Raw genomic sequence first — 22,880 nt, forward strand, 5'->3', positions numbered from 1 at the left:
GACCGAAGGTCGAGTTTATAAACTTTCGCAGAAACCCGAGATGGAATTGTTTTCCTGTAACTCACTGAAGAGGCCCATCTGTTATTTTTTTATATAATACATGGGTACCCTTGTGATGCTAATATCAAAGAAGACGAGGTTCAGCAGTACAGTTGGTTTTTTTAAACATAGTGTTTCAGTGCTGTACAGACGTTATCTGTTAGTGTTTCAGCTTTATTTGGATGATTGCCTTTACCTTGTTTTAATTTCTCGTTTCTCTGAGATACGAATGTACCAGCTTTACATCATTTTTTTTTTTAAATTTATTCAGGTATTCTCATTTTGATGAACATTTCTGTACTGTGGGTGTTGTCGAGTGATTAAAAATGAGAGATTTTGTGTTTGAATTGAAAGCGATTGTCTCGAGGAGTCGAATGGATCAAAGTTCAAGTATATTTTCCTCTAGAGGAATTATCACTTTTTGACGTCACTACTGTGGTATTATGCTTTATTCGAATGGCTCAGGATGCAAATATAGCCTCCATCCATGTATTACATATTTATATATATGGAGTATATGGAGAACTACAAAGCGGTGTATAATTCAGTATGTTAACGTAAGATTATTCAGCAGGTTTCATTCTATAGGGGATGCCAGAGCTGTACTCTTATACTTCCATGTCTGAGGAGTCGTTCTGGCGTGAAAGAGCCACGGCTCAGGGAGCATGCTGTTTATATAACAACGCACAGTGTATGGAAAATAAAGTGCTGCAACCTAAAATAGGCAGCTGAATTCAGAGAATTACTTTCCTTAGATAAAACTCTGCTTACAAACCTAGAAGTAATTCTCCCGGATTCCAAAAAGTGAGATCCAAAGAAAAAACGATTCACCATTTTTGATAAATAATTACAAAGGCCTCTTCTGTGCCTAAATCCGGAGTTTCATGTTGCTGATCAATGCCTCAATGTCCAGGCCTCTATAGAAGGAGGCAGTTGCTGGTCACTCTTGCTCTGGTCACTCCTGTGCTGGTCACTCTTGCTCTGGTCACTCCTGTGCTGGTTACTCCTGTAGGTCACTCCTGTGCTGGTCACTTCTGTTCTGGTCACTCCTTTGCTGGTCACTTCTGTTCTGGTCACACCTGTGCTGGTCACTCCTGTAGGTCACTCCTGTGCTGGTCACTCCTGTGCTGGTCACTCCTGTAGGCCACTCCTGTGCTGGTCACTCTTCCTCTGGTCTCCTTTGCTGGTCACTCTTGCTCTGGTCACTCCTGCTCTGGTCATTCCTGTGCTGGTCACTTCTGTTCTGGTCACTCCTGCTCTGGTCACTTCTGTTCTGGTCACTTCTTTGCTGGTCACTCCTGCTCTGGTCACTCCTGTGCTGGTCACTCCTGTAGGTCACTCCTGTGATGGTCACTCCTGCTCTTGTCATTCCTGTGCTGGTCACTCCTATAGGTCACTCCTTTGCTGGTCACTCTTGCTCTGGTCACTCCTGTGCTGGTCACTCCTGTAGGTCACTCCTGTGCTGGTTAGTCACCTCATGATGTCATCATTCCCAGTAGTGTTGACTGCAGTGTTCCCAGTACAGGCTGTGCTGGGGTGTCAGGTATCAGAACAGTGAGTCCGCTGTGTGGATATAGAGAGTTACAGCAGAGCCTGAAATAGAAACAGCAGGGTTATATAAACCAGAGGCAGAGCTGAGAGAGCAGCACATCACCACAGCTACTGAGAGAGAGAGAGAGACTGAGACAGACAGACTGACAGAGAGATACACAAAGAGACCTGCGAGAAGCAAGCAGACAGACAGACAGACAGACAGCACTGAGAGGAACCAGAGATACGCACGCAGACAGACAGACATACCGACAGACAGACAGGATGCACGGACGCTCAGTAGTGGTGAAGAAGGCTGGCAGTGTGACTGCAGCGGAGCTGGGCTGCACAGTGAAGGAGGCAGACCCAGGGAGGAAGGAGAGCTACACTGCAGAGTGGCAGGACCTGGTCCTGAGCACCCAGCCTGAGGACAGGTGAGTCGAAACGAGCCTTCCTGCTTGTTACCTGGGATCCATGCTGAGACCCTCACGCTGTTTGTTTCTCTCTCACACCCCCTCTCATAATCCTTCTTCATCTCACTCCTCTCACACTCTCTCTCCGCTCTCTCCCAGGTGTTCCGTGCGGGAGGTGAATGATGCTCGGAAGGAGAGTTTCCACCGCCAGCACCAAGTGGTCAGTCTGCTCCAGAGGTCACCCCGTGGGCTGCTCAGGCTGGGCACGCTGGGCGGGCCGGTGACGGAGTACCAGCTGCCGTACCGCAGCGTGCTGCCGCTGCCCCTCTTCACCCCGGCCGAGCTGAGCGGCAAGCGGGGGGCAGAGCAGCTGGCCCGGGATAGTCCCACCCTCGATGGAGCCTGTCCGACCAAGAGAGAGATCAGCGACATCACCAGGGACCTGCCGCCGCTCTCACAGCCATTCAGGATGGACTTCACCAAACTGCCCCGCTCGCTGGGCAGGTCAATGTCCCAGGAGGCACAAAGGGGGTGAGGGGAGGCAGCCAGCCCTGGGGGCTGAGGGAGGGCAGCCAGGCTGGGCTGCAGAGACACTGGGAAGGCACTGCCAGGGTGAGGGGTTAAAAAACAGAAAGATGTTCATGTCGTTGTTGCCATGCTGCTAACGCACACACTGTATACTGCACAGTTAATACTATTGCTATGCCTGAGCTAGAAGACAACCTGAACAGTTCGGGTCTCATTTTATTCACAGCTTCGCTGCTGAATTAATGCGACTCAATTACCTGTATTTATAAGGACCCATTCTAGGGGCGCTGTGGAAAAAACCATTGGTCTGATCCTGCAGTTTTTCAAAGGTCGCAATTAGCTCTCTTTGGAGTTGTGCTTGTGCCTTGTGGAAGACAGTGATCTTTTTCAATGGGTTTATTAAGATGCTGCCAGAGCATTGCAGCTGGGCCGTGATCCACAGCCATCAGCCTCTTAAACACTTCCTAATTAATGCCAACTGGGTGGCATCCAGCCCTTGCAGAGCCCTCTAGATATAAATACAGCGCTGGCCCCCTCAGGGCTTATCTGCAACCCGGCTCATCAATTACAGGACATGCCCCGGATTGCTGTTGAAATATGGAGCTTTGTTATTCTGCACATGGCTTTGTGTTGCAAGTTGCTCACTGATCGAAATTGGGATAAGAGAGAGAGAGAGAGAGAGAGAGAGAGAGAGAGAGAGAGAGAGAGAGAGAGAGAGAGAGAGAGAGAGAGAGAGGAAGGAGGGGGGGCACTAATGCAGATCTCACAGGGGACAAGGCAAGGGCTGGAGAGTACTTTAGAAAGCTGGTCTCTAACGGGTAGCAGTGTGTGGGGTTTGCAGGAAATGCTTGCAGTGTAACTAGAAAACGAACCCGTCTAATGGATATTGTATGTATAGCATTTGAACAAATGTAATCACTGAAACCAAATGTGTGGCATTGTAATGTTGATTTTTAAGTGCATTTTTGCTTCTGTAAATAGTTCATTAAAATTTTAAATTGACACTAAATGGTCTTGCTCCTGTTTGCTTGTGATTGGAATTCATCAGGAAGACCCCTTGCCTACTCTGCACCGAGAGGAGAGGAGAGTTGTGCGAGGAGGCTTGTTAATGTGATTGTGACCCCTAATCACAGCAGTCCTATTTCCTATACTTTCCTGCTTGCATTTCTCTGCTCCAGCACCTGTCAGCAGCTGGCAGTGCTGTTCTACACTGGCGGCAGGCAGCCATCTGGCTTACACTCAACAGATTACAGTGAAAGCCTTCCCTGACACAGAAGCACGTGGAGCTGGATGGGCAGGTCTCAGGGGCTGGCAAGAGGGGCATTGTGATGGCATGAGCTCCAGGCTTCCCATCAGCCACTGCGTGCTGCCCTGGTACTAGAAGGTTCTCGAAGCTCTTGTTACAGCTCCTAAAAGAGAGTTGGATTATGATCCCCAGTTGTTTTTATATGTGGATTGAAAACATTTGTTTGTTATCAACACTGTTCAGCCAATCCTGATTTAGAAAGCAGCTTGTTTGGAGGTGAATAATGAGTCCTGATCACAGAGACCCCTTCACTTAATACCTAGCCTGAATAGAAGATATATATATATGGAGCTTTGCTGTTGTTTCTGTTCAGAGTACACAGCAATGCTGGAGGATCTTAGCAAAAACAAAAGCTCAAATCCAGGTTATTAAGCGTCCTTGCTGTGGATTATTGTGTGGTCCTGGCATGCTGTGTTTGCAGGCTGTTCTGTTGTGTTCTGGCACCAGATCTCTGTTTCCACTCCACTGCCCAAGTGGCACAGTAGTGTGACATGCCATGATTACAGTGGATAAAAGTGCCATTCCAGGACGGGATATTAAAAGGGAAAAATAAACGCTGGCCGCAAAAGAGGAAACTTATTTCCACTCAGGAACGCTAAATCTAATCCCCTCTCTGAGGTTATTTACAAAGAAAATATTAATCAGTAAGCGATATGCATTGCAGAGCCCAGCGGGGAATATAGCACTGCTGTTTGTGATAGCGCAGTGCATCATGGTCTCTCTCTCTCGCTCTCTCGCTCTCTGGCCCAGGTGCAGTCCTGGAATTCAACATTGTCCCTCTTTTCAGCGAGCGCATTTAGTATTTGCGTTGGTCCACTGCAACCCATTTCCTCCCAGTAGGACACTGAGAAGACTAGGCTTAACTCAGGTAGTCAAATCATCATTCAGAAGATAGCATTAGACCTGTCAGAGCTTCACTAACATTCACACTGTCTCACGCAATCTGAGCTTCATTAGCTTGGTAACGCGCCGGTGTTATGATCGAAGTTGGAGCTGCTGCTGTCCAGCTCAGTTGAACAGCCCCAGGTTCTGACAGTCCTAATGGGAATCGTTTCTCTGCACAGCTGCTCAGTCCATTCCCCGGTCTGATTTCAAGAAAGTAAACTGGTAAGACTGTTTCCACCTATAGTTTTCCTTCACTGGATCACATTACTGAGAGGGAACGGTTGCAAGAATTCACAGCCATGCCGACCCCTGACCTGACTTCACTGAATCACTGATACTGGAATAAAGGTTATTTATTACATTGGTAGAATTAACTGCTTCATGAAGTCCAGCAGAACCTGCTGAATACTGTATAACATATTGAATTACATACCGCTTTGTAGTTTTCAATATACTTAACGAAAAACTGGCAAATACTGAAAAATGGGACATTTCGAAATCTGACATGAAATACTGTACCTCTATTATGGGTTCCGGTAGACTTCTGCAATAACATTTTGTAGTTTATTTGATTACATGATGTTAAATAAAAAATCTATGTTCATATATATATATATAGTTTTTAATTATGTCTCAATCCTAAAATTCTAGGTGATGCAAAACGCTTGTCCGCAGCTTGATAGTGGGTGATGATGCGAGGTGTTGGCTGCACATCATTCTTTCTGAGCTGTTTGTTTTTCCACAAGCAGTCCCGAGTTACCAGGTTACAAGTCCCTTCCAAAGCGCTGCCACTCGCTGATGGAAGAGGCATGGCTTTGCTGCCCGCTCTCAGCTGGCTCCTAGTTGTCTCGATCGCAATAAATCTCATTAAGTCTGTATTGGCGTTGTGCTGATCAGGAAGATTGATTTAGTCTGTAACGGTGCTGTGTTTTGACCGCAGTTGTTTTACATGTAATATCTAGTGAATTCATTTGCATTACAGTGGAGCGGGTCTTTAAAGAGCAGGGCTGAGCCAGGTCCATTCCTAGAATAGTGCTCTGAATCCCAGCCATTATCCCCGGGGAGTCCCAGCAGACCAGAGGACACACAAGGGCACACACATCTGAGGGATGTTTGGGTTTAGCACTCCCTAGGGTCCAATCAGTGCTGGCCGGGTTATTAGCTTTGCAGCAGGTGTTGGGTCAGATGTAATCCTCTATTGCTGTCCTTAGTTCCAGGGCTGTAGTGGGTGTAGTGATAATACCAGTAGGTTTAGAGAGGCGACAGTTACATAATTAATACAGACACTGCTAGTGCTAATCAATCCGAAAGGCTGTGGCTCTGTTTGATTTGGTATGTCTCAGACTCATGATGTGATCTGCTGTGTGTGTTTGGAGGGGGGGGGTTCTGACGGGGACCCGATTGACCCAATGTGACCCCAATGTGGCCCACAAGCTTGTTTGGCCTGTCGTCATGGAGACCCCGGGCTGCTGTGAAACCCTACCCAGAATGCTATGATGTAACCCTGCTGTCGTGCTGGAATGACAACCGCACTCTGGAATTCTGGGAATGAGCACACCATCTGGTCTCTCCTTCACCTCCTCCTCCTTCTTCACCTCCTCCTTCTTCTTCACCTCCTCCTTCACCCTCTCCTTCTACTCCTCCTTCTCCCCTGCTTCTCCCTCTCCTTCTCGTTCACCTCCTCCTTTACCCTCTCCTTCACCTCCTTCTCCCACTCGTTCTCCCTCTCCTCCTCCTCCCCTGCTTCTCCCTCTCCTTCTCATTCACCTCCTCCTTCACCTCCTCCTTTACTCTCTCCTTCACCTCCTTCTCCCTCTCCACCCCCTCCTTCTCTCTCCTTCTCCCCCTCCTTCTCCTTTCCTTCTCCTTCTCCCTCTCCTCCTCCTCCTCCCCCTTCTCCTCCTCCTTCTCCAATGCTTCTCCCTCACCTTCTCCTTCACCTCCTTCTCCCCCTCCTTCTCCCTCTCCTCCCTGTCCTTCTCCCCCTCCTTCTCCCCATCCTTCTCCTCTTTCTCCCTCTCCTCCCTGTCCTTCTCTCTCTCCTTCTCTCTCTCCTCTCTGTCCTTCTCCCAATCCTTCTCCTCCTTCTCCCTCTCCTCCTCCTCCCTCTGCCTCTTTGCTCTATCTCTCTATCTCTCTATCTCTCAATCTCTCGGCAGCTGACAGTGTGATGGACAGCAGGGGTGCGTGGGCCCTGTAACTGTGTTAGGGTTCTGCTCTGGTTTTGATTTATCAGAGTAAACTGTGTTAGAGTGTGCGCCGAGCCGGAGCAGAGTGGCTGAGTGGAGCCCCTCTAGCATTATCAGAGAGATCCTATCTGAACCACTCAACTGTGCTGCAATGGGAGCCAACAGGGAAACAACTAAACAAATGTCCTTGTCGTCGTGTTACTATTCCAGTCTATCGGATAATAATGAGATTCACCCAAACTGCCCTTACCCGACTTTCTCAATGATGAGCACTACTGGGATCACCTGTAGCTTCAATGAACAGTGAGCAGAAAAGCTCACAAGTTCGGTTTATGAAGTCATAAGGCATTTCTTTTAGGTCATTGCATTCTCCATTGAGTATTAAACTAACACGTTGCACTAATGCGTTTCTTTAAACAACTTTAAATAAAGGTCTCCTGGTGAAGCAGTTACACGGAGTCTTTGACACTTACAGACAGAACTCATGTGCTGCAGCGCCCTCCTCTGGCAGATTGGTGTATTGAGTACAGCACTTTCATCCAGTAAAATGATCAACCGATGATTCTTTCAGCACTCCTGAAAAAGAATGATGATTGTAGGACAGTAGACCAGCATTCACACATTGTAGAGGGCCGTTGTGTCGAAGAGGTCTCTGTAGTTTGATTTTATTGTTCGAGTGTTTAAAATACGAATTACTGGACTAGGTAAAAAGTTAAAAGTACATGTGAGTGAACAATATTGCCCAGGTCCAATCAGGCTTTAGTTTTAAGCTGGTGCTTTTCTGTCATTCAGATTCAATGGAGAGTAAAGAGGGTTTGCAGTGTGTGTCACCAGAGATAGACTGGGCTTGCTAATGTGATAAGAGATTAAGATACAGTGAGATGGAATAAGGTTTGCTGGCCTCATAGAGCAATCTAATGGAGCTCCTATTAAAACTTGCTCTGAGGCATGGAGACCATCAGCATAATATCACATTACTGCACTGCAGCCCAGCTCTGATCTGAGAGCGAAGAAAGGAAATCCTATCAGTTTGTTAGGCCGCCTGGAGGGAGGGAAGGAAGATTCTATCTGAGAAAATAGGGAGAAACAAAGACAGATAAAGACAGCAGGGAGCTGGACCTGCTGTAGACAGCCCCCAGACATACACAGGAGTATAAATACCAGCAGCTCCCTGGCACATCCCTGAGAGACGGAGAGAGAAACAACGGCACACACACTGACCGCTGACACAGACCAGGAGATGGAGACACAGGCACGCCAGACGGGCATTCAGACAGACACGCAGACGGGAGGGTCAGCGATCAGGGAGAGCTATCAGAAGTTCGACCCACAAGCGTACCTGCAGAATAACTACACCCCCCCCCGGGCCGACTTCTCCCGACCGGACAGCATCGTACCCTGGAAACTGAACTGCCTGCGAGAAGCCTTCAGCCAGGGTAGGGACTGTGAGAGAGAGAGAGTGTGTGTGTGTCACTGTGAGAGCCACTGTGGGAGAGTGTGTGTCACTGTGTGTGTCACTGTGTGAGTGTGTGTCACTGTGTTTCTGTGCGAGCGAGCGTGTGTGTCACTGTGTGAGTGTGTGTCACTGTGTTTCTGTGCGAGCGAGCGTGTGGTTCACTGTGTGAGTGTGTGTCACTGTGTTTCTGTGCGAGCGAGCGTGTGTCACTGTGTGAGTGTCACTGTGTTTCTGTGCGAGCGAGCGTGTGTGTCACTGTGTGAGTGTGTGTCACTGTGTTTCTGTGCGAGCGAGCATGTGTGTCACTGTGTGTGTGTCACTGTGTTTCTGTGCGAGCGAGCGTGTGTCACTGTGTGAGTGTGTGTCACTGTGTTTCTGTGCGAGCGAGCGTGTGTGTCACTGTGTGAGTGTTACATGCCCCTCAGTGCCTGTGATCAGTGTGATTGCTCAGTCTCTCCCCCTCTCTCTCTCCAGGTGATATCTCGGGCCGCACTCTCATTGATATCGGCTCGGGCCCCACAGTGTATCAGCTGCTCAGCGCCTGCGAGTTCTTCCCGGAGATCATCCTGACAGATTACCTGGAGGTGAACCGTCAGGAGCTCCGCCGCTGGCTCCGCAACGAGGCCGACACCTTTGACTGGACCCCCTACATACAACACGTGTGTGAGCTGGAAGGCAAGGGGTAAGAGTGAGAGAAGTGTGTGTGTAAGCTGGAGGGAAGGGGATACATACAGTACAGCACCTGTGTGGTGGAGTCGATAGAGGGGGAGGGTGAACAGGTGTGGTTATGTGTGCTCTCAGGCTAACTCCTGCCCTCTCTCCCCCTCCTCAGCAGCTGTGCTTGGCCTGCCAAAGCGGCTCGTCTGCGCTCGGTGGTGAGTCAGGTGATCCCGGTGGATGTGCATCGCTCAAACCCGCTGCACCCCCGAGTCCTGGCCGAGCCGGCAGACTGCCTGCTGTCCTGCTTCTGCCTGGAGGCTGTGAGCCCAGACCGGGAGAGCTTCCAGCAGGCGCTGAGGAACTTGAGCTCCCTGCTGCGGCCTGGTGGGCACTGCCTGCTGATTGGGGCTCTAGACGAGTCCTTCTACCTGGCCGGGGAGGGAGCGCGAATCCCTGTGGTGCCTGTGGACCAGCCCTTTGTGAGCAGCAGCCTGCAGCACTGCGGCTTCCAGATCCTCACCTTCCACACGTACACGCTGCCACCCAGCATGAAGGTGGGGGTCGACGACGTGGCGGGCATATTCTTCGTCAAGGCCAAGAAACTGTAGAGCGGGAGGAGAGGGGGAGTGGGAGAGGAAGACATAGGAGGCTTCTTGTTAACGTTTAGTCTTATACAGCTAATTGTTGGTTTGTTTTTCTGATTTTTTAATTGCATGTGTAATGCTGCCATCTGCAGGGAGTTAGTACAAATGACATGTTATATCTCTGAACTGTGTGAAGAATGCAATTCAGATTAATACATTGTGCCTTAAACAAAATCAAACTATCCTTTATTAAAATGCCTCTGTATACCTCTGTATCTGTGTATATGTACCGTACATCCCCTGCTAAATAAAATGATTACATTTTACCCTCGTCTCAAAATGGCTTTTTACAATTCCAGTGCAGAGAACAGTGAAGAACGCAGCCTCTCTCCCTCTCTCAGCACCGCAGGTGAATTTCAGGATTGGAGGGAGTGGGGTTTGCAGAAAGCAAAATAACCCAAGACACAGGCTCACAGAGACACAGGCTCACAGAGACACAGACTCACAGAGACACAGACTCACATAGACACAGACTCACATAGACAAAGACTCACAGAGTCACAAACAAAGATGCAGACTCACAGACACACTCAGACACAGACTCACAGCACACACGACAAGCGTTTTCCAATCCCTCTTTCCTTTATTATTGCATGTTTACAAAGTACGCCTCCACAGTAAATCATCTATTTTCCATGATCCCCTTTGTAAGAAAGTGAATTCCAGTTCCCAAGCTGCCCCCACACACATTGCTATTTTCCCCCTGTATGAATGCGAAAGTGCACACTCCACACATGCAAGGAGCTGTGGCTCTTTGCAATGTTTATTAGTCTACCAGCCCCACCGTCAAAAATGAATCAGTGTGGAGGAGCATCACTTAGAAAATCAACCCCTCCAAAAATGTAAAAATAATAAGAATAAAGTCATGACAATAAAAGCCAAACCACCCAAAGCTGTTGTGCAAATTGAAAGCACAGGACACGGTGTGCTTGAACTGGGACAGCAGCTTTGTTTTACAAGATCAAAGTTCTTCATTACAAGCAGTAAACACGCTGTTGATTATTCATTTGTAATACAAAAAGAAATCTGCAGGAGTGAAGCAGGCACATGTCCAATAAAGGTGGGAACGGTGGGGTCTATAATAACCCCCTATAGACACTACAGGAGTCTGGGCTCCCCTATAGGACCTTAGAAACTAGAGTAATGAATCGCAAACACAAACAATGTTGAAATCCATGCATTTGTCAGTGTTTTTATACACAAGGGCTCCCTGTTATATGAGGACTCCACATATGATGCACTTGAGAGCGATCAGCACCAAACACATCCTCCACATGTCTAGGTGAGATGCCGTTTGTGTGAATTCTATACTCCAGTGCAGTACAGTGAATATGTTTGGATTGACTCAATGGAAAGGAATACTGTATGCAGGGAGGCTATTTGCTGCAGCCCTGGGGAAGAATGGAAGTCACAAAGGCACACAAACAAAGGGTCAGTGGGGTCTGTAGGGTCTGTGTTCACACTGAGGGGCACTGAGGAACACCAGAAAGCTGAAACAGCAACGCACAGAGAACCCCCTCCCTACTCTCTCACTCACTCAGAGCAAAGACAGCTACTATCACTCTCCCCACTCGCAGTCTCACACAGACCTCTCAGAGCAGATGGTTACTATTGCTCTCTGCAATCTCACACTCTCTCTCTCTCTCTCTCTCTCTCTCACACAGAGCTCTCAGAGCAGAGACGGCTACTATCGCTCTCCCCACTCTCTCTCACACAGAGCTCTCAGAGCAGATGGTTACTATCGCTCTCCACACTCTCACTCTCTCTCTCACACAGAGCTCTCAGAGCAGATGGTTACTGTCACTCTCCACACTCTCACTCTCTCTCTCACACAGAGCTCTCAGAGCAGAGATGGCTACTATCGCTCTCCCCACTGTCTCTCACACAGACCTCTCAAAGAGTGCAGACATGTATACTCACTCAATCCCTTCCTCACTCTCTCACACCCAGGCCTCTCCACCCTCACTGTCACTCGCCAGCACCTAGGATTGTTTTGGTCAACTCCAAATGAATAGCAGAAATATTTCAGAGTAGGCGATGATCAGAATACAGGGATTTCATTGTTGTGAATATTTCAGCGTTGGTGCAGAAACACATTTTAACCCCTTAGGACTTTATGAGGAATTGAAAACAAAGCGCAAATGAAAACTCTTGGAGCACAAGGTTCGTTTGGCACAGGAATCCCATGTTCCAGCCTATACAGAACAATATGAAGCCACAGGAACCGGGCTCGGTGTGGACCGGAACGATTCAGAACCCTACAGCCCCCTCCGAGACCCAGTGAAAAGAAACAAAGGCAGCCAAGGTAAAGAATGAACATATTTGGCAAAAACAGAAATAATATAAAATATAAAAAATAGATATTTTAAAAAGCAGCAACAAAAATCGTATTGGGCAGAAGAGTTAAGAAAGACAGCATCCCTCAGACCAGCTTCCCCCAGTCTCTCTCACCAGAGCTCAGTTACAGGGCTGGCTGCACCTCACAGTGCTGTGAATCTGTAATGGGTCTGAATCTCAGCAGCATTCTGGAGGTTTTGGAGCTGAGGCTGGCTGGCTGGGGACACTGCCTGTCTGATCAAGGCAAACGCTCAGTGAATGCAGCACAAAATCATCATAACAACAAAAAAAAAAATGATAACAAAAAATAAACTCCTAAACAGAGAATTTTACAAGCAAGAAAGTGCAGAACTGTGCCCCGCCCCTTCGTGGAGCTGCAGGCCCCGATTGGAGGGTGATCAGTCATACGACGTCCTCTCCAGTCGAGCTTCTGTTCCTGATTGGTCAGGTGACCCCTTAGTCCAGTTTCAGGCCTCGTTTCTGCGTGTTGAGCAGGTACAGGCTGTCATCGATTAGGAAACTGAGAGAGAGAGAGAGAGAGAGAGAGAGAGAGACAGAGAGAGAGGTGTCACAATGTGTCAATACCTGTCAGTATAAAAATACAATACACCTGCTGTGAAGGCAGGTACAGACAGGAAGTGTACCTGTAGAACAGGAAGTGCACAGGCACAGTGCTGAGGTGCCAGATGGCGTGAGCGTCGAGGACCCAGAGGAGAGGCGGGAAGTCGAGGAGCTCGAGCAGTGCCAGGCCATGAAGCAGCAGCACCACCGCGGCACACTTCCACCAGTACGGCAGAGTGCGCCGGTTCCCATAACACCAGCAGAGCCACCACAGCAGGTTAATTATACCTGAGAGGAGAGGAGAGGGTTAATACTGAGAGCAGCCTGCGAAACAGGAGAGGAGAGCAGGGGGTAATGAAGCACACACACACAGACACAGGCAGGCAGGCAGACAGACAGATAGACAAACAGGCAGGCAGACAGACAGACAGGCAGGTAGGCAGACAGACAGACACACACAGAGGCAGGCAGGCAGACAGACAGACACACACGCACACAGGCAGACATACACAGGCAGGCAGGCAGGCAGACAGACACACACAGACACACCCACACAGACAGACAGACACACACACACAGTAAACGTACCGATGGCGGTGTTGGCGGCCATGTTGTATCCGTAGTCGAAGTTGACGAAGGTCAGGTAGGAGACGTGAGACGCAAACAAGAGAATCAGCAGCACCCCGAAACAACTAGAGAGATCGGGGCGCTGGAGACCGAGGGTCCTGGAGAGAGGGTGGCAGAGAGGGGGAGAGAGCAGGGAGAATGGGGGGAGAAAGAGAGGGAGAGGGGGTGATTCCCATTCCTGTAGCACTACAACACTGAACCTTTTCTCCTGTATCATTTAGACAGCACTGTCCTTCAGCCTTCACACTGCACAGATCAGGAAGACTAATCCACACAGCACTGCCTGTCTGATTATACGGATGCTCCTGAGCGGATTTTTCTTCATCTCTATTCACAAGGACGGGCTGGGTTAGGGTTAGGGTCATCACTACTGCCTTCACAGGAATGTGTAGGAGAATGAGCCTGAGGGGTGAGCCTACCTCACACAGCACAGGTAGATGGAGTACAGAATCACAGCCGATGCACAGAAGTAATCCATTTTCTGGTAGAAAGAAAAAAGAGACACGCTGGGTTAGTTATTTGAATTTTATGAATAATAAACCAGAGAAAATGGTGAGAATCACTGGATTTCAGCCCTAGTCCTTGCAGTCCAGGGTTTTGTTTTAAAACGGGGAACAGAATTTGTTTTCAATCTGTGTTGGTTTCCAGTGTACATTAAACAGCATGCAGCTGCAGAGAGTACTCCCACACGCACTGAGAAACAGAAGAGGGGAGCGCCAGTGTGAGAGACAGTGCAGCTGTAGAGTTACTGTGCCTGGTAGTCAGGTAGGTGTTTTACTGTACCTCAGTCAGGCAGGTGTGTTACTGTACCTCAGTCAGGTAGGTGTGTTAATGTACCTCAGTCAGGTAGGTGTGTTACTGTACCTCAGTCAGGTAGGTGTGTTACTGTACCTCAGTCAGGCAGGTGTGTTACTGTACCTCAGTCAGGCAGGTGTGTTACTGTACCTCAGTCAGGCAGATGTCTGTACCTTAGTCAGGTAGGTGTGTTACTGTACCTGTCAGGTATGTGTAGTTACTGTATCTCAGTCAGGTAGGTGTCTGTATCTCAGTCAGGTAGGTGTCTGTATCTCAGTCAGGTAGGTGTGTTACTGTACCTCAGTCAGGCAGGTGTGTTACTGTACCTCAGTCAGGCAGGTGTAGTTACTGTACCTGTCAGGTAGGTGTGTTACTGTACCTCAGTCAGGTAGGTGTAGTTACTGTACCTCAGTCAGGTAGGTGTGTTACTGTACCTCAGTCAGGTAGGTGTGTTAGTGTACCTCAGTCAGGTAGGTGTAGTTACTGTACCTGTCAGGTAGGTGTGTTACTGTACCTCAGTCAGGTAGGTGTGTTACTGTACCTCAGTCAGGTAGGTGTAGTTACTGTACATCAGTCAGGCAGGTGTCTGTACCTCAGTCAGGCAGATGTCTGTACCTTAGTCAGGTAGGTGTGTTACTGTACCTGTCAGGTATGTGTAGTTACTGTATCTCAGTCAGGCAGGTGTAGTTACTGTATCTCAGTCAGGCAGGTGTAGTTACTGTACCTCAGTCAGGTAGGTGTCCCGCGTGTGAAACACCATGGACCAGAACCAGGCGTTTAGAGACACCTGCAGAGGAGACACAATCAGGAGGTGGGACTGCTTGCTTATCTGCATGTGATTACAAAGACAGGCAGGCAGGCAGGTAGGCTCACTCTCACTCACCATTGAGAATGCGCAGCAAGTGTAGTACATGGGGGACTGCCTGGGCACCGCGCTGCGGTAGCGGATCAGCATGACGAGACAGGCCAGTCCGTTGAGCAGCGAGGCCAGAGCTGAGACAGGCTCCTCGAAGCACAGGAACCGGGTGAAGGGCCACTGCAGAGAGAGAGAGAGAGAGAGGAGCGACATCATCGACAGAGCGACATCATTCAAAGAGTGACATTAAATCGACAGATCATACACACTGCTGAGTGAACTGGACTCACCTTCCCGTGGAACTGAGGCACTTTGTATCCCTCTGCGAGGTACAGGCCCACTGTGATCCACATGCAGAGGTACCGGCAGTCATCTCGGCAAGTCCAGCCTGGAACACAAGCCGCTAACAATCAAGAGTAATTCAGCCACCGAGGTGCTTTACATATAACTACTGTATTATACTGTATTGTATAAGACAGACTGAATTCATTTTATTCTTAATACAAGGGCAGTAAAACGTGACTGATGGGTAACGTATATATCCGAGTGCTGGCTGTAAGTGTTTTTCAACACATGCTAATCCTGCCCTCTAGCGGCACCCATCCTGTGGAACCTCTGTGTTGTCAAAAGGTTCCAGAACGCCCAGACTCGTTGCAACACCAGGGGGCGACCGCCTCCTCCGCCCCGCCCCCCCAAATATCCACTAAAAACTACATCTCCCAGAATACCATGTCTTCAGTAACTAGGCAATAGTACACAAGGAAAATCCACCCAACAAAACATTATTCAATCTATGGTTAGCCCTGTTACCTTTACAGCCAATCAGAGTAAGAATTAAGAAGATGTGAAAGCTACTCAGAGTCATTGTCAGCGCTGACAGCATTTGGTTGAACCACGAACACTTGCGTGAAATAAACGAAACTGCAAATTGTACCAACTGCAGTAAGAAAGGTGACTATGTTATTAAACCAGGGTTCTCCAATCCTGGTCCTGGAGGGCTGGTGTCCCTCCTGGCTTTTGTTAAAACTGTACTCTAAATTACTTAACTGGACCAACTAAGTGCTTATTGGAAGCTTAATTTGTCCAACTAAGTAATCTAGGGTAAAGTTGGAACAGAAAACAGGAAGGACACCAGCCCTCCAGGACCAGGATTGGAGACCCCTGTATTAAACTGAACTGTTTTATAACATCTGTATTTCCTAATGTGTGTATTTCCTTATTTTATTTTGCTGTGTTGTGAGCTTGTAAGCTAGTCCATGAGGTTTTTTAACAAGTTAACTGAGATGAAGAATTTCATGTTAAATACAGGACCCAAGTAACGTCATTATTTCCAGAGTCATTGTGTCAAACCTCAATGAAAAGAATGTGCTGCCGAGCTGATGAAGAACCTTGCCTGCAGCACACGCACACGGGTGTAAGAAACCCCACTGAAATGTGTTTGTATTAATGCTTATGAATGATGCACCGAAAAGGGGCTAATAAAAACTCTGATGACCAGTTTGGTGCATAATGTGGACTGAATATAAACAGTACTTCACATATTTCATTGAAAATGATGTCCCTGCCAAACAACATGGGTCTTAATGGGGAATCACCGTGGTTAAAATGTTGAGTATTATGAAAAGATATGATTTAAGAATGCTATTTGAAAAAAAATGTCTTGGTATTAGAAATTTACATTGCAATGCGTTTCATATGCAATAGCTAACGTCAGTCAATGTGATTGACAAGTACATAATACTGTCATTTTTAACAACCCTTCCCCTTTACTTCTTTATTGGGTCATTCTGCATGAACTCAAGCACAGCTTCCCACCTCAAGGTTTAGATTGTGTTTATATTTTGTGTAGTGGAAGATGCAGGTCAGGTATGAAACCAGGCCAAATATTTCAGCTCAATGACGAAGATACACCCCTTTTGTAGTGGGGGGAGGGATAGTCATAATTGAAACGTGTCTCATTTTGGAGTGATTTTGAGGATCTAAAAATGATATTTAGAATGTCAGTAGCCCTATGAAAGCATCAGTACAGATAGCCAGGTAGGTCATCTGTAGAATTCATTCAAGATAAGTACCATCGCTTTAGTATTTCTGTGTTACTGGGGGCCTTAAAATTGAAAAATTGTCCAATTGTCAAATTCCTGAGTGGTTTTTAAGTGCATGTTCCTTTTAAAGTTGAAGAGATGTCACTTTCAAATTGCTCAGGTGTGCTCACAATTTAACTGACTGTCTGTATGCAGCTCTGCTGCTGTCTGATTTAATGATTTAAAAGGCTTCAAGATGAAAGTATCGAAAATGGCCTTTGAAGGGCTGAAATCCCCTGTGGCACACGAGTTAACAAACTGACCTTTGGTGGGCTTTATAGATGAGGATTTCAAGGACTTGTGGTAAAACAATTGACTAAAGATCTGACGTTGGGCACAGTTCAAACTAAAAATGAAAATAATTTATTTTGGGCTTTGCCTTCGGAACAAGGAACATTGGAACAAAAATTAACATGAGAAACCCCACTGACACGTGCGTATATAAAAAAGGACAGTATTATTAATAATGTAATAACAACCAATAATAATAAGGAGTGGTATTGAACTGTCCAATCAGAAAGATGGATGCAGTTACCGGGTGGAACATGAATGATTAGCTCATTAACTCATTTTCAGAGTTACAAACAACCTCCATTCCCAAGGTAAGTCTGTGGCTGTATACAAGTCCTGTCCTCACAGGAAACAGAGAATCAATCTTATGTTTATAAACTCAAAGAACGTAGGCAGACTCAAAGAACGTAGGCACAGAAGGCCAACTGACAGAGTGACAGAGTTAAAGCGCTTACCTGATGCAATGAAGATGACCTGCACACCTGTTAGGAAGCTGCTATCTGATCTTTCCACAGCCAGCCCTGGCAGTGTGAGGGAGCTGGAAGCACAAGGTCTCCTTCTTCATCTTAACTACGTTTGTCTTCTGTTTGGCCTCGTTCTCAAGAATCTTGAAAAAGATCTGAAACCAGTGTCTGACTGCCTACAAGATCCTAACTGCAGTTTAGCCTCTGCATGTATGCTTGGAGATAGCACTTTAAATGGGAAACTAAGGGAGACTTCTGAGTTTGAAACAGTGGAAGGAAGTTAATTCTCTGGCTAGAGAAAATGATATTGGTGAAGAGTCTTATACAATGCAACCAAAACCAAAAAGCGTATGTCTACTTCCTGCCCACTTCAAGGACTGTGTTACAGAACATGTAACTAGTGAAGAGGCATCCCTATCGACATCAGAGGAATACCGTGTCAACTTACTTACCAGTCATTGGCAGAATTATAACTGAGACACAGCTTCAGTGAAAATAATAGCATTATGAAAGGCACCAGCAGTTTGGATCCCAGAACTTTTCTCAACGCTTCACTGCTGAAAGCACTTGCTGAGCATTAGAAATGTGACAATACAGAAGCTGAGGCTAGACTTGCAGTTCGTCTGAAAGTCAGATATGAAGAGCACACAAAAGTTGATTCACTGCTGCCTAGCCACAAGATTGCTTTTAAATTGCCATTACCGTCCCTCTATCCAGTAATGCTGCGGAGCGTACCTCCTCATGCATGAAGCATGTAAAAACATTTTTCTGATCTTGCCATTCTTACTGTGGCAGTGTCTTGGCTAAACAAGTGGATCTCGATGCTGTTGTGGAAAAATGTGCTTGTAATCATCACAACAGACGAATCCAGCTGATGTAGGGTACCCATACTTTATAAAAAGTAAGTAATACTGATTGCTCATTTTGGTCACATTATGAAAAATAACTACTGCTATTTGACTTCAGTTGGAGTGGAGCACCAGGTAACTTTCTCTTGAATATCATTTATTGGCAGTGAATGCATAACATCGTGAGTCACCTAGGTCATTTTGAGCTTACTAAAAACAAAAAGAAATCGTGAAAATATTCTGCACCAAAAATGCTCCTGCTTTCGTAATTTATCTTCCACAGGGTTTCCCTTCCCTTATCCTTAAAAAAAATAACCCTCCGCCCCCCAAGCCCGTCTGTCTGCCACCCCTTCGTCTCCCCTCTTCCAGAATCCTGGAGTCTGCATTTGTTGCCCAGGGCAACAAACAAAAAACATCTTATCACCCGCAAACAGCCCGCAGCAGAACATAAAAAAGTTAGCGTGTTAATGCGTTTTATTTCTATAAGGATGAATGATCGGAAAGGACCAGAATAAGCCACATTCACAAACGCTATGTAAAATGGAAATGCAAACATATTACTAATGCATGGAACACAATATAAATATTATATATATGTATTATATAAACCCCCTTGCCATTCGGATAATGTGATGTTATTATGCAGGTCTCTGCAATGAAAGAGTTACTACACTACTTGCCCATGCAGTGGCTCTGCTTCTGTCTCAGATGCCTACCTGTCAATGTCATGTAGCGTGGCTGAGCGGACAGGAAGCCTCCGAGCGGAGGTCCGGTGCAGTTGGCTTGGACACACTCCTTCACACAGTCTCGGTAAAAGGGCTCCTTGTCGCCCTGGGACCCAGAGACAGGGGCCAGCAGAAGACAGCCAGCCAGAACCGCAGGGAGCAGGCGGGCTGCGGGGAAAGCGTTGACCCAGCATTGGGCTCGGGCTAGCCGCATCCTCAGCGCGGTGGAGACACGAACAGAACAATGCACTAGCAGGGTGATCAAGCCATCCAATCCCTAACCAGCAGCTCGCCTGTGGATCCACTTCAGTCTTGAAATCCACGGGAGTCACACAGCAGAACAAGGGCTTGGACTTCTGTACCAACTACTTCCTATGTGTCAGTGAACCTGCTCCCCCGCACGCTCTGAACACACAGTTCCGCGCTAACACCACCACGTTCTGCACTGTAGCATTTCTTCCGCAAGGTGGAACCCTGAGCGCATTTTCACGTTACAAAGAAAGTATTGCATCCTATCGAGTTATGGATTGGGGGAATGGTGGAGGGAGGGGAGGACGGGGGGGGGACGGGGGGGAGGACGGGGGGGGGCGGGGGGGAGGACGAGGGGGGGACGGGGGGGGGGCGGGGGGGGGACGGAGGAGGGAGGGAGGGGGGGACACCAAGTTGCGTAAATAATTTACACTCTATTTTATTTCTTGTGCGGGTAACAACCAAAACAAGCTCAACTCTGCCAAAAAAAAATATATATAACAGCTTAAATTAGACATTTTGTACCCTATTATTTCATATAAAATTCTATTAAATATAAGAAAATGTATTGAACATTATCTTAAGAAGATGAATGACTTACCTCAGACAGACCAGAGATGCTCTACCTCAGGAAAAAAAAAAAATAACCGTTGTTGGCAACTTCGAACAGCTGAGCGCGAGCCGATGCCAGTGTTTAATTGGTATTTAGTTAAATATTATTTGACAGATCCATGTTTGTATGACAATTTTGTTTACTTTGTTTTATTTAACAGTTTCATCTCTCAATGTGTGGTTTTAAAATAATCCATTTATACTTAAAGTTGAACTGTTGAGATGTTCTGTTTTCACATACTTCAGTAATCTTGGATTCCTATAATGCTAATGTAGGTAAACTAATAGGACAGTGATATTCAGGATGTGTGAAAAAAAAAGCGTTTAGCAATGCGTTCATATTACAAAGGTCTAAACACCAGTGTTTACAGAATCCCTTATAAACACGGCTGTTTAGGAATAGAACACCTCTCTGCATCAATAAACACACGCCATTTAGCTTATAAACGCGTCAGACGCTCTGGTTTTACAGTGCAGAGTACACACAGCACACCTACAATGATTTCATAATGTGAAAAATGAAACTGAATTGTTGTTAAAAAAAAAAAAAAAAAAAGCGCCCCCGGTCTCTGAACTCTCCCCAGTCGCTGCAGTCATTAGAAGAAAATGCAAGTTGGTTGTGGGAGGATTCTTTTTGCAAAATTATCAATAACCCTTTTCTGCATTTTAGCCTGCTAAAGAACCATCTGATAAGGTATAAGGTTCTTCAAATAACCATTTAATAACCCTTTTTTTTATGTGAGTGTGGTTAACAACAAAACAAGATCATGTTTTTTTGGACTGGTAAGGATATTGCTTAGATATTTCAGGATTAGTGCGCCATCTAGCGTTGTGGATGAGTATCGTAACAGATCAACTCTAATGATCACATTTGAGAAGAAATCTCAAGTTTATACTAAAAATAAATTTAATTAATTTGACAGACAAAAAAGCCATAATTTATTACAGCATACTATCTATAAATTCATTGGATCTCATTTCATTTTCAGTGATTGGTTGACCAAATTAGTATGTAGAATTACAACACGTACCAAAGTCAAATTAGAATGTGTACTAAATATTTGAAACACGTATTAAATAATGTGTTTTTTTATTTTTTATCCGGATGCCCTTCCATATTGAATCCCTTTGCACCCGCTTTGACAAAACCAGCTGAGCCCGTGTAGATAAAGTAAAGAGATCGGCTTGCACCTGCGCAGAATGAGCAAGGGACACAGGTTTCCACGGGGCACCGAATTCAATACTACAAAATACACTGCATAGTGGGATAATGTCATATTAAGACCCACAGTCCACATTGCGCTGCTAGGAACTGTAACCAAACTATTTTAAGAGTGTGTGGACGCATTAAGCCCGACTAAACAAAATTAGTTCAATTATATTCAAATCAGGTTCGCGATTTTCAATATAATATTACAAATAATTACTGTTGCGCGTAAATACGTAGGCCTAAACATACACACCCTCTCGAATTAATGGATGAGTTCACGAATTAGTCAAATTATTAAACCAAACACGGCAACATTCCTCTGCATTTCTAAGAGATTTGTATCCATATATTCATAACAATAAAAGGGATATTTGAATAAATAAAATACAATATTTTACGCAACTTCCAAGCTACGGGGAAGCGCCAGGGTTTTATTTTCACTTTGGCAATGTTTGATCTAATATTCAGAGTGGCATCTTTTACTTTCAAAAAATGTGAATAAATGATCTTATTGTCTTTGTAATTTCATTTCTATACAAGTATAGTTTTTACAATACACAATAGCTATTCAATAATAACACGTTCCGAGAATCTATTGTATTGTTGATTACTGCTGCAAATCTAGTCCCTTTTCTGCCTAAGAAACTGCATCTTCTCTCTCTGATTTCCACTTTCCATCTCGCTCTCTCTCTATCTCTATGCTATCCTCCAGTGTCCAATCTGCAAACCAGCCCCTTCCTGTATGAAAACATTACAGATCTCAATATTTCAACTTATGAAATGATTACTTCATAGAATCTATTTTTTTCAAAATATTTAATTTCTTACCATTTAATATGACATGGTATTTGTTTTGTATATTGTTTTCTGTTGCAGTTTCTGCTTGGTGAGCCGTGATTTATAGATACTAGGAATTCTTTTCACCCACTTTCTACTATTAAACTAATACTATTAAAGGTTTTGAAATGTTAAATATCCTATCATTGTACTGCGTGCAATAAATGAAGCCCACTAATCCGCTTTTCTGAGTTTTGTTTAGAAGCTGCTTACAGAAACAGGAATTTCCTTTTTAGTAGTTTTTAAGCAGGCAAAACGTTAAACATCTCTCTGAAACATTTCCCCCTTTAACATGTTGTAAGCCGACAGGTATCACTTAAAACGGAAAGGAACCTGTTAAAAACTTGTTAATTGCATGATGAAATTTCCTGCCTATCCAGTTTTTTCGTACCACTCAATGAACACGAGAAAATTTTACAGTGTAACTATCAAATGTAAATACATTTTTAAAAGAAATTATATGGGCACCTGGATACCTAAAACTTGTATTTCATTATTGCTAAAAACAACATCAAATGTATACTTAAAGAAATACAACATGAATTTCACAAATGTGAAAATAAATAGTTAATAAATTATTGTGTATTATTCACTAACATACGTTTCTGAGAGGGTACCTGTGGTGAACTGAAAGTTAATGTAGACTTATTTCAATAGAAAACACGTTTTCAAATACTTTCGTCATATTTCACAACCCCTCCTATTATTGTGATGGGCTATTTTGAGGCACAAAGAAG

The 22,880-nt window shown here is 45.7% G+C and overlaps 3 protein-coding genes across 5 annotated transcripts; 2 read left to right on the forward strand and 1 right to left on the reverse strand.

The window, feature by feature from the left end:
• Nucleotides 1-1,670: 1,670 nt before the first annotated feature.
• On the forward strand, nucleotides 1,671-3,519 carry tcap (titin-cap (telethonin)). Its single transcript, XM_034057476.3, has 2 exons — nucleotides 1,671-2,003; nucleotides 2,142-3,519. Exons 1-2 carry the CDS (start codon nucleotides 1,855-1,857, stop codon nucleotides 2,515-2,517), a joined length of 525 nt encoding a protein of 174 aa, XP_033913367.1. The 5' UTR covers nucleotides 1,671-1,854; the 3' UTR covers nucleotides 2,518-3,519.
• Nucleotides 3,520-7,951: 4,432 nt separating this feature from the next.
• LOC117435192 (phenylethanolamine N-methyltransferase) lies at nucleotides 7,952-10,089 on the forward strand. 2 transcript variants are annotated; one of them, XM_034058217.3, is made up of 3 exons: nucleotides 7,952-8,326; nucleotides 8,821-9,028; nucleotides 9,182-10,089. In XM_034058217.3, exons 1-3 carry the CDS (start codon nucleotides 8,131-8,133, stop codon nucleotides 9,612-9,614), a joined length of 837 nt encoding a protein of 278 aa, XP_033914108.1. In that variant the 5' UTR covers nucleotides 7,952-8,130; the 3' UTR covers nucleotides 9,615-10,089. The 2 variants fall into 2 exon arrangements, with proteins under 2 accessions (XP_033914108.1, XP_033914107.1); XM_034058216.3 differs by having other exon boundaries at nucleotides 7,953-8,326; nucleotides 9,179-10,088.
• Nucleotides 10,090-10,213: 124 nt separating this feature from the next.
• On the reverse strand, nucleotides 10,214-19,669 carry pgap3 (post-GPI attachment to proteins phospholipase 3). Of its 2 annotated transcripts, XM_034058214.3 has the most exons (8): nucleotides 19,227-19,664; nucleotides 15,117-15,214; nucleotides 14,854-15,006; nucleotides 14,695-14,757; nucleotides 13,595-13,656; nucleotides 13,137-13,273; nucleotides 12,632-12,836; nucleotides 10,214-12,507 (listed from the first exon to the last, which is right to left on the reverse strand). In XM_034058214.3, exons 1-8 carry the CDS (start codon nucleotides 19,447-19,449, stop codon nucleotides 12,444-12,446), a joined length of 1,005 nt encoding a protein of 334 aa, XP_033914105.1. In that variant the 5' UTR covers nucleotides 19,450-19,664; the 3' UTR covers nucleotides 10,214-12,443. The 2 variants fall into 2 exon arrangements, with proteins under 2 accessions (XP_033914105.1, XP_033914106.1); XM_034058215.3 differs by lacking the exon at nucleotides 12,632-12,836 and having other exon boundaries at nucleotides 19,227-19,669.
• Between the last annotated feature and the right edge of the window lie 3,211 nt (nucleotides 19,670-22,880).

This window comes from Acipenser ruthenus, chromosome 28 (assembly GCF_902713425.1).
Source record: "Acipenser ruthenus chromosome 28, fAciRut3.2 maternal haplotype, whole genome shotgun sequence".
NCBI lineage: Eukaryota > Metazoa > Chordata > Actinopteri > Acipenseriformes > Acipenseridae > Acipenser > Acipenser ruthenus.